Source organism: Rhinolophus ferrumequinum, chromosome X (assembly GCF_004115265.2).
Source record: "Rhinolophus ferrumequinum isolate MPI-CBG mRhiFer1 chromosome X, mRhiFer1_v1.p, whole genome shotgun sequence".
Taxonomy (NCBI): domain Eukaryota; kingdom Metazoa; phylum Chordata; class Mammalia; order Chiroptera; family Rhinolophidae; genus Rhinolophus; species Rhinolophus ferrumequinum.
Window position 1 is genome coordinate 7,956,644 of NC_046284.1, and position 14,420 is coordinate 7,971,063.

General features: G+C 52.8%; 1 protein-coding gene across 1 annotated transcript; it reads right to left on the minus strand.

Annotated features, from left to right (window-relative positions):
- Positions 1-1,312: 1,312 nt before the first annotated feature.
- CNGA2 (cyclic nucleotide gated channel subunit alpha 2) lies at positions 1,313-13,309 on the minus strand. The gene is made up of 7 exons (XM_033115688.1): positions 13,232-13,309; positions 7,459-7,594; positions 7,151-7,243; positions 6,368-6,538; positions 5,143-5,250; positions 3,342-3,448; positions 1,313-3,005 (listed from the first exon to the last, which is right to left on the minus strand). Exons 2-7 carry the CDS (start codon positions 7,566-7,568, stop codon positions 1,600-1,602), a joined length of 1,995 nt encoding a protein of 664 aa, XP_032971579.1. The 5' UTR covers positions 7,569-7,594; positions 13,232-13,309; the 3' UTR covers positions 1,313-1,599.
- Positions 13,310-14,420: the final 1,111 nt, after the last annotated feature.

Consider the following 14,420-nt stretch of genomic DNA (forward strand, 5'->3'; position numbering starts at 1 on the left):
ACGACCAAACTGTATACTTAAAAATAGTCAAGATGGTCAATTTTATGTGTATTGTACCACAATTAATGGAGGTGGAGACCTGGTATGCACAAAGGCACCTGAGTCTGCACCTAGATCTTCTTGCCCACTAATTAGCACTTGTCCTTCGAGTTCCTGATCATCCAGTGGTGCCCACTCAAATACTGCTCCTCCGAGAAATCCTCCCCAACTCCTCAGATGTAGCCAGTGTTTCTGTCAAGACACGGCTGCTGGCAAATGGAAGCATAGGGGTTTTGGAGTGTTTGCTTGCTTCCCCAGTGAATAAACATTCTTCTCTGTGCCAGACATGTTGCCAAGGCTACAGACAGAGCAGTGAGGGAGATTGGCCCTGCCCTCAGAGCCTACGGTCTGGAGGGAAAACCAGATCCATCAAAACCAACCACATAGTGTGATATGAGCCACCGAGCACTGTGAATGCCTAGAGAGGGGGTGATTGACTGCCTCATGCAGGAATGGGTACAGTCAAGGAGGCTCCTATCCAAAAAGGTGGTGCCTGAGCTGAGTCCTGAAGGACCAATAGGGCTTAGGCCGGCAGCGGAAGACAGCAGAGTGTATTCCAGGCAACTGAGTCCTGGATAAAGTGAAAGGAGAACTATGGGGGAAGAGAGGGGTTGAGGGAGGAAGGGAGAGAATGTGATAGCAGAGTTGAGCAACAACCACTAACAGTTCAAAGGAATTTATTAACTTGTAAGTGCCTCTAATGCAGATATTAACTTGAAGAGTCTCCCACCCACTACCAGCCTTCAGGGCCTCTTCAGAAATGTGCTGTGTAGAGGGATGGTGGTCAAGAGCTCCTGACCACCTCCTTCTCCCAGTGGCTCTGCCAGTTACCTTGCTCCTCACTCCCTGCCCTGGGGTAGACCAAAAGCCAGGTTCATCATCATATCCCTGGTCCAGAGAAGACTGCAGAGATTTCACCTCTGGTTGGCAGAAAGACAGATCAACAGAGTAGGAGTTGGGGTGCCTGGCAGTGAGAGGCCTCCCTAAGTCAGCACCCTCTTTCTTGCCCTCCTCCCCACCCTTTGCCTGCCTTGGGAAACAGACACTGGGTACCTGTGCCAAGTGTCTGCAGCCAATGTTTGAATTACATACATGTGCATGGAAATGGAGATATTCAGAACATATACTAGAAAAGCAAGGGTCAGAACCAAACGGGAAGTGGCTAAGTGCAAAGACGCCCGGAGAGAGAAGAGTGCTGCAGCAGAATGCACGCCATCCCATCTGCAGATGGGCTTCTTCAGAGTAGACTGTTGCTTAGCTCCCAGTCGCAGGACAGACCCCTTGAAGACAATTCAGCTGCTCCTCTCTTCCTTCCTCAGACTTGGACAGGCTGAAGCTCCTGAAAGCCCATCCAACACGGTCTGCGCTGTGCACAAGCTTAGCTATTAGCTGGATTAGAAGAGGGCTCCTGGGTGATTGAGCCAGAAACCTGGGGACAGAGAGGTTTTGGGGAGAATTCAAGGTGACAAGGGGATAATGTATTCAAATGTGAAGACCTACTCAGCTCTTCTAGCTCCTGGGATCAAGGCCAATGTTGGAGAGGCAGTTGGGCCTAAGCCCTTATGGCTTCTCGGCAACAACTGGCTCAGGGCTGTTCATCTCATCGGAAAGGTAATCGTCCTCATTGTTCTGCTTCATCTTGGTTTCCAGAACCGTGATACGTTGCTTGAGCTTCTGCTGGGCCCCCGTGTACTCGGCCAGCAGGCGGCCAAAGCGAGTATACAAGGTCTCCATGTTGGTCTCCAGTTGCTCTAGCTTCTCCTGCACACCCACCTCCATGCTGGCTGCCACCTCATTCTCATCCAGCAGCCCCTCCTTCATTAGGATCTCCCGGCCCCTCTCCTCCAAGACCTTCTTGGCGTCAGGGTACTCAGTCACAGCTTCCATGAGATCATCCTTGGACAAGCAGAAGAGATCTGAGTAGCCCAGGCTGCGGATATTGGCTGTGCGTCGATTGCCCATTTTGCTACCCTTAATGTTAAGGATACTGATCTCTCCAAAACAACTCCCAGCTGAGAGCAGGGCATACTGAGTGACACCATCATCAGCCACCACTGCCAACTTGCCCTCATTGATTATGTACATCTCCTTGCCAATATCTCCCTTGCGGCAAATGTAATCCCCAGGGCTGAAGACCTGAGGACGGAGCTTCAATACAAGCTCCACCAGCAGGCCAGCCTCGCAATCGTGGAAGATTCGCACTTTCTTGAGTGTGGACAGGTGAACGTTGATGGCTATCTCAGCTCTCAGCTTGGCTGGCAGGTTTTTGAGAACTTCCCGCTCATCCACAGTCTTCTTATTGGTCCACAGGTAGTCAAACCACTTAATGACCTTGGCTTCCATCTCCTTGCTGACCTTGCGGAACTGCATGTAATGTTTGACAGCATCAATTTTAGCCTGGAACTCAGCCCGGGTGGCATTCATGTTGGAGATCATGGAGCCCACATTTCCCACAATGGTGGCAAAGATGAGGACACCAATCAGGAAATCGAAGATGACAAACAGGTACTCCTCATCCTTTACAGGGGGTGGTGTCTCCCCAATGGTGGTGAGGGTCAGTGTAGACCAGTAAAGGCAGTAGATGTATTCCCTAGCCAGGTAGCCATACTCAGGGTCAGTGATGTTGGGGTAAACCCAGGTGTCAACCCCAAAGCCAATAGAGTTGGAGATGGCATAGTAGATGCAGGCATTCCAGTGGATGATGATCAAGATGTAGAGAACCAGATTACTGATGCGGAAGATATTGGGGTAACTGGTGCGTGTCTCAGTACGGTCAAAGAATTCAAACATGCGGGCAAAGTGCAGCAGGCGGTTAAAGCGCAGCTCAGGGATGTGGATGCCCACAGCAAAATAGACCAGGTCTGTGGGGATGATAGAAGCCATATCCAGCTTGAACTGCAAGGTGTGGATGTAGTTGTCCCGCAACTTCTTGGTATCTTTGACCAGCAGCCCCTGCTCTAGGAAACCTAGTAGAGATGCAAGCCAACATACCACCTCAGCCCTCAGGGCTGTTCCTCCCAATAGGCAAATGCACAAAGTGCTCATTTAACCCTTCTTCTCAAGGAGGGGCATAGGAAACTCATGTAGCAGGGCTGACCAGAAGGACCCTAAGAGATCACCCCCAATCTGAACCTCACTAAGCATGGGAGGACCATGACATTCAAAAAGGGGCAGGCACCAACCCAAGTCCCACCAGGCAGTTGAGTCTAACACTATGTCAAAAGGACTTCCTGAAAACGTGGACTCAGGCCTTTGGACATAGGGGTCATGCTCCTGCTTGTGCATCTCAGGTGCTCACTTACCTGTGCGCAATCGGATGAAGATGTCCGTGATGTAGACCACATCTGAGTAGTAGTCCAGCACCAACCACACTATGTAGTAGTCTTTCTGTAGGTCATTGAAGCAGGCTCTATAGAAAGACAGGGCTGGACTTTACCCTCAAAGCCAGCCAAGGTCCCCCAGAGGCTCCAAACTGAGTTCCCACTGTGTGGGGGGCTTGGGATGGCTACCAGGGGGACCTGATGAGACACAGTCAGCCTGGTGCCATGGGAGACACTTATTGACAAGCAACTTCTACTTCAACCCTTATTATTATATGGACATCACTACATAGACATCACCACTGATCGTTACTTGTCTGTCTCATCCACTGGACTGTGAGCTCCCAGAAGACATATCTCTTAGTCATTACTGCATACTCCGTGCCCTAGCCCAGAGCACCAGGATTCATGTGTTCAACCAGTGTTAGTTGAATGAAAACTAAGCTGTTGGAAGAATGAGCTATAATACAATGATGAATAGCCTCCATGCTCATCTCTTCAACATACACCTATTGAGAACCCAACATAGAGCACTGGCCAATCCAAGTGAGAGAGAGGGTGCTAGCCTGGCTTAGGCTAGAGGCAGTGGGAATGGGGAGAGGTTGGAGACTGCAGCAGAGTTTTAGGAAGAATTTGCAAGATTTGATGACTGAATGCATAGAGGCCTAGGGAGAGGGCAGAGTAGAGGATAGAACTCAGGATTATGCCCCAGTGAGTGTACTGGGTCAAAGAGGGGAACAGTTAATTCTGACTGGTCACATTTAGAATAAAACTCTAGCTCCCATCCCTGGCACATAGACTCTGCAGAACTGCCCTGTGCCTACCTGTCTGACTCCCTCTCACCACCCACATCTCAGCTAAAAGGTATCACCTCCTCAGAGAGATCTATCCTGACTCTAGTAGCTCCCTGCTTCTAGTTCCTGGAATCATGTTGGGCACTTGTTTCGTTAATGTTTACTATCAGTGCCCCCCCCCACCAGCCTGAGAACTCTGGGAGAACAGAGACCATGTGTGTGTCGTTCAGCACATCATTCCCAGCATGGAGCACATTGCTTAGCACCCAATAGTTGCTCATTGAAATCCTGACTGAATGAATGACTGGAATAGGGGATGGGTCGGGTGGAAAATGCTGTCAGGGAAAGTTTGCGTAGAGTGGCTTTGGAACTGAGACTGCAAGGTTGAAAATGGGGAGAGGAAATTTTCTTTTGAGGAAACACCATGTTCAAAAGTAGTGAGTGCTGGGGTTGGGGTGTGTCTAGAAGGTGGAGCTAGAGGGAAAGCCAGGTCCAGAGGGCCTTGAAGGCCATGCTGAGGGTTTGAACCTCATCCTGTGGGCAAGGGCGGGGGGCATTGAAGGGTTTGTGAGGAGGTAGTGACATAATCAAATCCCAGTGTCCACCAACTCATTGCAAGTGTGGAAGATGTATTGGAGTGGGCGAGAGTGCTTGCCAGGAACGGTTTTGGTGCTGTTGTAGTTATGCCAGGGAGAGAGGATGGAGGCCTCGCCTAGGACAGTACTGGTGTGGTCAGAGAAATAGGAACAGATTACAGACACCAGGAAAAGGACAACAGGATAGACATGAAGCTTTGGTAGCATATTAAATTGGGGGTGGGTTGGGGGGCGGGGTTAATAGGGCAGAAGGAGGTGCCATTAGCAAGGGGGAATCCAGAAGGAGGGCTAACTTGGGGTGAGCTCTGTGTCCACAGCTAGGACTGGTATGCTCTCCACCCCAAGGCCTGTGGACTGCTTTGGCCACCCGTTCCCAGCCCACTCCCTGCTCACCTGGCCACCAGCAGGCACCAGTTGTAGAGGACAGGCATGGCGACGACAAATAGCCAGCGGTAATACCAGTCCCCAGCCGGGTCCAAGACAAATAGTTCAAATTTCTTCCTGAGGAGACAGACAGGGGCCAGGCTTGAGGAGCAGGTCCCCAGTGTGGCAAAACCTCCCATTCCCAGAGGCCAGGGGTCCCTAAAAAGTAATGCTCAAGAGGATGTGCAGAGTGAGGGCAAGGTTGGCTTAGGGCCCACTTCTCAGGAAGCCACAAGCTAGAACTGGGCATCTAATGAGAGTTCAGATGGGCAAGGGACACCCCTTTTCCTGTTCTAGCCCCCATGCCTTTGGGAGGCCCCTTGCCTAGAGGGCAGGACAAGGGGCAGTGTTTTTATTGGGGTGGGCCTCAGAGCCTTGGGAGAGACTTCCAAGTATGATCATGAAGGCTCGGGACCTGTTCCCATATCTCTCCCCAAAAGAGGGAGGAACTCCAAGCAAGTGAACGCCACATGCTTCCTGCCCACGCCACCCCAGCCCTTTTTGCTCCCTGGCCTCCAGCCTCCAAATCACTTTGCCAGATGCTGCATCCTGATTCGGCAAGAGCTCTTTCCTACACAGGCCAGAGGTGGGGAATGTCAGTTTGGCCAGACAGCTGCAGTCGCCCACTCCTTCCTCCTAGAACAGACCCTTCAGCTCTGCCTTCTCTGCCCTCCCCATCCCCTCGTGCTCAGTTGTTCCTGGGCCTTTCCTGCCAGCCAGCCTTCAGCATGACCTCTTCAAAAGCCTACCTCTGTGCCCACATTGGCACTGGTATGGCCACACTCTCAACAGCACTCCCTAACTGTGCCCTCCTCTGCATTTACTGACTGGTAGAACAGCAGCTGCATCCAAGCCCTTCCCTTACCCACTTTTAGGTGCACTTGACACTTGTTTCATGAGCAACAAGGGGATATCTGGCAAGGGGCAGCTTAGGTGAGAAAAGCCACGAGGGACTCCTATGGCAAGCGGGCCACTGGCTGTTGGTCAGGCTGTGGGCGAGGACAGTGGAAATATTCTAGAGTTAAAACCATAGCAGGTCTCCCCTGCTGATCCATTTCCCTGCCATGTCAGGACTTGGTTTAGACTCTAAACTTTAGAGCCTAGTCTGCCCCTGGTGGTGGCATAAGAAACCCCACTGAGCCATCTGCTTGCATGCTTGGGAGCCCTTCCAGTCCCACAGGCTGGATAGCTATACTTGGTGCCCTTGCCCTCGCCGTCCTTTTCGCCTTTGCCATCCCCTTGCTGTGTCGTCACAGTCTGGAGCTCAGGCCCACGAAAACGCTCGAGGAATGAATCAGGTCTAGGGTCCTCCTCGCGGAAATTCTTGCTGGCCCACTCTCTGATGACCCCCACCAGGCGAACAATCCTAGAGGTGAGAGAGGGATCATGAGCCAGAGAGAACCAAGTGTTCAGAACCTGCCCCCAGGAGTCCAGTGTCTGGTGAGGGAGTTGGGAAACTTAGAGCCGGGATCAGGGCTAATGCTGAGGACAGCAAGCTGGGGGTCAGGTATGACTCTGAATGCAGCCCAAGGGGAAAGAGAAGACTTCCTGTAGGAGACGCAGTCTCAGTTGAAGAACAAATAGGTCTCCAGGGCAAGATGGAAGAGGTGCTAAGAGAAGACAGGCCAGGAGGAAGGTTGGCCGAGGCTTCCTGATTTCCCTAGGAAACTTACAACTCTGGGCTGTGGACCTCAGGGCCCTCCATGTCGGCCCCTCTGCTGGGAAGGATCACCCTGCCACCCCCCCACCTCCAATGCTAAGACAGGCAAGTCTAAAGGGAAACTTCCAATGGTCACTCCAAACGTGTTCATAGGAGCCTCCTCAGGAAGAAAAAGTTGAGCTAGGATAGCACTGACACTGCTTCCTGGAGGTCTTGGTGGAAAGTCCCAGTGGGACTGAGAAGAGGAGAGCTGTGTTAGCCATGTTGGCAGTCCCCCTGGGTGGGAAGAGGTAGCAGCAGGGCCATGGTGGAACCCACCTTCGAAAACCACCTCTCCCCCGCTGGGGGGCATCCACTTCTGCCAGCCTCTGCAGTTCTGAGGAGGTGTCATCTTCGGGTGCAGACTGCGGCCTGCAGAGGGAGGAGCAGAGTTGATCAAGAGTTCTCTGGGCATGCTTTATCTCTTATCAGCACTGTCCCTTCCTGGGAGGGGCCTAGACACCCCACGGTCCCTTTAGAGAGTGTCCTTGACTCAAAAATCATTTGCTCTGTGACAATGAGGCAGAGCTGGGAGGAAGTAGCAGCCTCCAGGCCATCCTGAAATGACCCAGCCTCAGCAGACTCACCTGCTACTGGTCCCTCGGTCATCTTTGCCGTTGGCCTTGATGGCAGGAGGTGCATGATGGTTGTGATTATTGGCTGGGGAGCTCTTCACGCCATTAGATTTTTCTGTCATCGTCCATGTACAGCTGGGACCCTCACCTGACAGGAGAGGGTAAAGAAGAACGTCACAGAGGACCCTAGCACCCATATAAGGCAGTAGAGCTGCAGGTGAACAGTGAGAAGAGAGCCAGGGCCCACCTGGCAAACACCAGCACCATTGGGTACTGCTATGGCAGTGCAGAGCAGGGGACCCCGCATTGCCTAAGTGCCAGGCTCCAAGCACCAAGAAGATAACGCTCTCCCACCCTTATAGGGAATTTAAAAGGCTAACAATGCTAAATTGCAAAATGCGTTTCTTTTTCATTTAATTGAGTGAATTTTTTGATCTATGAACTATCTAAACTATCTACTAAAGCTAATACAAAAAAAAACAAACACCTGTTTAAGCCATCTTCTGGTGTCCTGCTTTGCAGATGTCTGGCACATACTTAGGCTACTGAGCACCTCCAAACCAGCCGCTGCCCCCAAACTCCTGCCCCATCGGAGCAGATGTATCTCCTTGGCCTAAAGCAGCTGACATCACCCCGTCCCACCCCAGTTCTCTGGTTCTCCTCACCGAAGACCACCCTAGAGCTCGTGCTCCTTGGGTAGGAGTCCCATCTCTCACTGACTTCTTCAACCAGGGACACCGTGTCTGGGTTCCTTCCTTTCAGCTCCAATCACATTCTGTCCAGCACCCCCGTCCCCCATCCCTCCCCCCCCCCCCGCCCAGTAATGTCGCTGAAGCTGAGGAACAGAGAGGAGCTCCAGTGGGCTTCATAGGCAGTGGTCCACGTCAGGACTGTCTCCTTTGGGCTATGGGGAGCCTTGGAAGAGCTGAGCAGGAACACAACAAGGACAACATTATATTCTGGAAAGATCCTGATGGCTGCTAGGTGGAGACTGGATTATAGGGGAAGCGAGAGCAGAAGCGAGATAACAGGAAGAAGGCTGGAGAAGATGGTGCCACTGAAGCCCGAGACAGGGCAGAGTGGAGAGCTATTTAGAAAGGAGAATGAACTGGACTCAGAGAAGGATTGGGTATGGGGAACAAGGCAGAGCAAGTGGGTGGGATCATGCAGGAAGAGAATACAGAGTAAGGGTCCAGGGCAGAGCCCTGGAGAGCCTCAACATTTAAGAATCTAGTAGAGGAGGACGTGTCCACAAAATAGACTTAGAAGAAGCAGCTTGAGAGGGAAAAATCCAGAAGAAAGAGAGACAGGAGATGGTGTTTCTCAGTCTCTTGCCAGGGAGTCAGGGAGGCTGGGGCAGGAGAGACTCAGAGCAGCTCTTCCCCGCTGAGGCTGGTTGGTACGCCCTCCCATATTTGGTCAGCAGTGGTCAGAACAACCGCCAGATTGTCTGTGACCTGCCCCCCTTGAACAAGAAGCTTGTTCCAGCTTCTGGAGCTGTCACCATGGTGACAGAAGGCGCATTGGCCTCTGTGGTGGGTGGTAATAACAAGCAGCCTCAGAACTGCTCACCTGGTGCTCTCGGGGGACTACAGTACCGGGATGCTAACGGGCAGACCTGAGGGAGAAGAACCTGCTTGGGCCCTAGAGGCAGCTGCCCATGGAGACCAAAACTTCCAAGCAACACAAACAAAGCTGAGGCCACTCACGTTGATCAGGGTTTCAGGGCTAGCCTCCTGGAAGCCTGGAGATGAAGAGAGGACATAACACAGTGAATGAAGGGCAGGGAGAGAGGAGGGGCAGTGAAAGGCAAGTCCATTTCGGGGATGGAGGTGTGGGGAGGCTGGGCCCGGGGTGGGGAGTGAGCTGTGCTGACAAGAATAGGGCAGAGGAGACCAAGGACAGCTCAGGCTTCCACTATATCAATTAGTTGATTTTAAAGGAATATGCAACACTTCTACTTCTGGACAAGATGGAGTAACAGGGACCAGATATACCCTCCAGAAGGAAATAACCAAACTCAGGCAAAATGTATGAAACAACAGAGAAGGGACCCAGGTGGAGCCTGACAGATTTACCTAGGTTGAGAAGACAGAGAAGAGAAGGAGACCAAGGCAGCTAGAGTTTGCAGAACAGAGTACTGGAGAAGAGAGAGCTGCATACTAGCTCCAGTGGGTCTTCCCAGAGGGCTCATGAAACCCCCCAGGTGACTTGGTGTCTATGGGGACAGAGTCCCAGAGAGCAGTTTCCAGGCTCTCGGCCTCACGTGGGGAGGTGCTGGCTCAGGTAGTAGATGGCCATCAGCTGTGACTAGTTGGCTATCAGCTGTTACCAGTTAGCCATTAGCCACTGATATAACTGCCATAGCTAGATTGGTTGGTTGGTTGGCAGAGAAGCAGACGGCAGATGGCGGGTCGTGTAGCTCCTGTTTCCTGTGTCTCCAACACAGCCGCCAGTGAGAATATAGTGGTATAACTCCCCTATTTATGGCTCTGTGGGTGTTCCTTTTTGGCCTCACCATATCCTGCATTCTGGTGCAGGGAGCGGGTCCAGAGGCCCCATATGACAGTGTCCCATCCTGGCCTCAGATTCAAGTTAGTAGCAGGCAGAGTTTTTCCACTGGGATTGGGAAGGGAACTCGTCCATGACTAACAGCCTAGAGAGGCAGGCTCCAAGTCTCAGCCAGAAACTAGTGTCCCAGATATTCAATTCTGGCCACTGCAGTGGAAAAAATCTTGGGCAGCAGGCAGAGGATGGTGCCAACGGGAGCGTCATGCACATCATTAATGGCAGGGCATACGGTAGGCAGGCAGGAAATCAGGGAGCTAGGCAGGCAAGCAGGGCAGGCCAAGGAGAGCCAATGGGAAGCTAGAATTTGAGGGTGAGGGGCAACTTCTTATTCATTGAACAGCTACTACCTGCTAAGCCCTTGACCTAAGTTAACTCACTGAAACCTCACAACAACCTGACAAGGCTGTTACTATTGTTATCCCCATTGCACAGATTCACAGGCAAGCAATCTGGCTGCAAAAGCACACTCAGCCACAGGGCCAGCCTGGCCAGTAAACAGAGCCAGGGACTTGGGCAATATCAAGAGGAGAGTTAGGTCAGAACTGCACCAGGCCCAACAGGATCTTGGGGCTAACTTTTGAGGGTAGAGCTGAAGCTGCAATGACCCTTTGTGCCCCAGGCCTGGGGGGATAAATGGGGAGGGGCATCCGCCATGGCAAAGGAGAGTTGCAGGAGCTGGGGGTAGGCAGCCCCCAGCTGGAGGCGGAGAGAGTGCCTGTCATTCACCAGGCAGGCAGTGGGTCCTTGGTGTTGATTCGCCTTTGGCTATCATCAGCCACCCTGAGGTCAGGTTCCAGCCAGCACCTTCATGAAATAGATGCTTGAGAGCTATTTTTTCAGTGAATAAAATCTCCAGTAAGGCACAGAGAAGGCAGGGTTTTGCACAAGAGGCCTGGCAGGCCTGCGTGGATGATCACTACTTTGACAAAGTTGCCTAGTGCGACACAAAGGAGTGTCTAGTACAAACTCCATTACATCAGAAAGTTGCCATGGTTGGGCTGCTTTTGCCAAGACAAGCTTCATTTCTTTACAAAGATAGGGCTGGAGTAGTAAGTATATATGACATCAGGAACACTCAATCCATACGCCAGGACAGGCTGGACTCTGGAAAGAGTAGGTCATCCCCTAGCCCCTGCTGTCCTCACTGAGAAGCTCCTCCTATGTGCTCCACATCCCCAGGTATCCAGGCGACATCTCTGTTTCCTGGGGGCAGTCACTGGGCCCCTGGACTCCACATATCCCAAATTGACATGACCTTCTCACCCCAGCCCCAGTTCCTGTCTTCCCGATGCCTTCTCTCGAAAAACACACATCTCTCCCCACATGTGATCAATCTAGAAACCTAAGAGTCATCTTTGATAACCCCAACTCGGCCCCGAATCCTATTGGTTCCTCTGCTGAAATCTCTCCAGTACCTTCTCCCTGTCCATCTTGACTCCTGCTGCCCTAGGCCTGGACTCAACCCTTGTCACAACCTTTTGACTCATTACTTCTCGGCCTTCAGATCCCCTGCCATTCCTCTTCTCTACCTTCCATAGCAGGGTCAGTACAGGCAGTCCACACCTGGGTCTGCCTGTCACTCCTGATTCTAAAACCCATGGACATATGCCCTCCCCCTAGAAATCAACTTTCCAAGGCAGGGACTTGTCTGTTTTCTTCAGTCATTAATCCACAGAGCCTAGTGGTAAGCACGTATGCATTTGGAAAGTGAATGAATGAATGGATGGATTTCCTAAACTTGCTCTGCACTTTCCCAAATCCACACCATGTTTCATGTCCACTTTCTCTCACTTTATTTGTATCACAGACCTATCATTACCTGACAGTGATTTACTTGCTTATTGTCTATCCCCCACAAGATGATCACATTCACGTGAGCAGGGACCAGGTGGAACTTGTTCCCTGCTGGGTCCTAGGACTAAGGAGAGTGTCGGGTACTGGTTGAATGGATAGAGGTAGTATCATCAACACATTAAATTCCAAACTCTACTTGGGCATTCAAACCCCTTGCGGATCTCACCAGACCCATCTTTGCAGCCTCATCTCCTGTGGTGTCATCTCATGGCGGAGCCTGATAGGGTGTGGCCATGGCTAGTTTTAGCAGTTCTGATGCCGACATGGCACCTGAGGGCCAACCAGGGACACATCCTGTCAGCCCCCATTGGGAACTCGAAGCACATGTGTATAGTCCAAGCACTCAGTGTCCCTTCCTCTGGAGAAGGCAGACACCACCCTGGAAGCCTCCATTTGACAAGTGGCACTAAGGACTCTGCCCATGTTCTGCCAACAGCAGGGCCCAGATGCTGGCAGGAGGGCTGGAGAATAGGCCACCCCAGCACAAGCTGTCTCCTATGGCCACAGTCTGACATGGATGGAGTCGACACTTGCTGGTATGGGTTCAAGCTGAGATGGAAGGCAAGCTCAGCTAGAGGGACAAAATGGGGAGCCTGTTTCTGGCCCAGGCTTGCTGCCTGGCGCTAGAATCTTCCCTCAGCCAGAAGCTGCAAAGGCTTCACTGCAGATGCATTTGCCCAGATGGCCGAGGGGCAGGCTCCCAAAGCCTAAGAGGCTCACAGCAGGGTCTTTACCTCAAGGCTCTTCTGAGAACACCAGATGCAGCTTGAAGGGTTGAGAGCAAAGGCCACAATCCTACCAGGCTTTCTGGGAGAAACATACATAACCCTCCACCCCTACCTCTATTACTCCTCATATGCAGAGAGCCATGGAGCTCTAAGTGGCACACCCCCATGCTCTGAGCCTGGGATGCCCAGAAATGCCCTAGGCCAGGCAGACAGTGAAGGTGGGCGCAGGTGGTAAGGCCCACAGGCTCCTCCTTCTCTCCCACCAAACCCTGCCTGGCCAGGTAGCCCCTTGACCCCTCTGCTCCAAGCCTTCTCTAGCCACCCTCCTTGGGGCACTCCTAGGAGAAAACAAAGGTTCAGCTGCTTTGGGGCAAGCCTCACGTAGCACTCAGGGCCTCCATACTCCTAGAGCCCCGAGGATTTCATTTGGGTGCTTTGACAAAGGACAAAATTTCCCCACACAGCCACTGTCCCTCAGGCACACGAGGGCCCATGACAAGCCCAGCTCTGGGACCTGCACACTCTCATGAGCTCCAGCCCCAACCCCGTGGAGGCCACTGGCCTGTGGCCATAGGAAGGTGCCAGCCCTTGGTCAGTGGCTACCTCGGCCCAGTGCCAGCCCCTTTCCTCACCAATCAGACGGCTTCAGAGGCAGGATGTTCCTGGCCAGTCAGCATCCGTTGGTCTCTCTGCAAAGCCTCCAATCAAAGACAAGCCCTTGGGGATGCATCAGCACATGAAGCCAGCAGAGACCTCCTGGTGCTCTTGTCCCCAGCTCAGTAGGGTCTCTGAACCCCCACGCAGCTGGTAGCCTCCCAGTCAGAGAACTGCCCCACCTTGCCCGATGCCAGCAGGGGAGGCTGGCGGTGGCCCGGTGGAGCTCATGCCCACAGCTGAGGCAGGCTTGAGGCCCTGGCCCAGGGTGGCACCTGCCCACTGGAGAAGACTCCTGCCTGCTGGCTGGACGCCTGACCCTCTCACTGTGGCCCTGTCTATCAGCAGGTGAGGGCTGGCTGCTGGGCTGCCCAGCTGTGGAAGCTGCTTGTCTGCTTAGATCCAAGCACCAGCCCCTCCCAAGCTCCCTGAGGAGCCCTCCGTTACATGGAACATGCATCGCTCAGAGCTTTTTGTCTGGGGACTCAAAGCCACCAGCTCACTGCCCTCATGCACCTGCCTCCCAGCCTTAGTCACAGCCACAGTTAGACTACCTGGCCAGAGAGCCAGCTAGGGAGAAACTTTGGAGAGAGACGAGGTACCTGGACTGAGTCAGGGTTGAGGGGAAATCCATTCCTTCCCCTCCAGAACTCCCTGGACTTGGCCTCCAAGAGGGGCTGGGGTTGGGGAAGGGAAAATGGGCAAGAGCCCTCGGATGGCGAGTCATTGGCTCCTTTTGATGAAGCCAGGATTTCAGGCTGATCCCAGGTACAGCAAAATCCCCTCCACGCACCCTCACCTCCCCCACCCACATGCCCACCTTCTTCTGCCCGCCTCCCCACAGCTGCTGGGAAGCCAACCTGAGAGAGAAAACCTGGAATACTGAGTTTGGACGTCTGCTGGGGCCAGTGCAGCAGGGTAGCATAACCAGAGACTTACACTTTTCCTCACCTGCACACGGAGCTTGGGGGACTGGCTCCTCTCTCAGAGGGCTACACGGGGCAGCTTACATGTGACCCTGTGCACCAAGCCTGGGGCACATACAGGTGCACATATCTGCACGTGACAGTGAGAGTTGGCAAGGATGCACCCCAAGCCAAGCACAGGAGTTAGCTTGGGGGTGGGGGAGCTTGATATTGAGAGACAAGGAGCTTTGTTAGCTACACC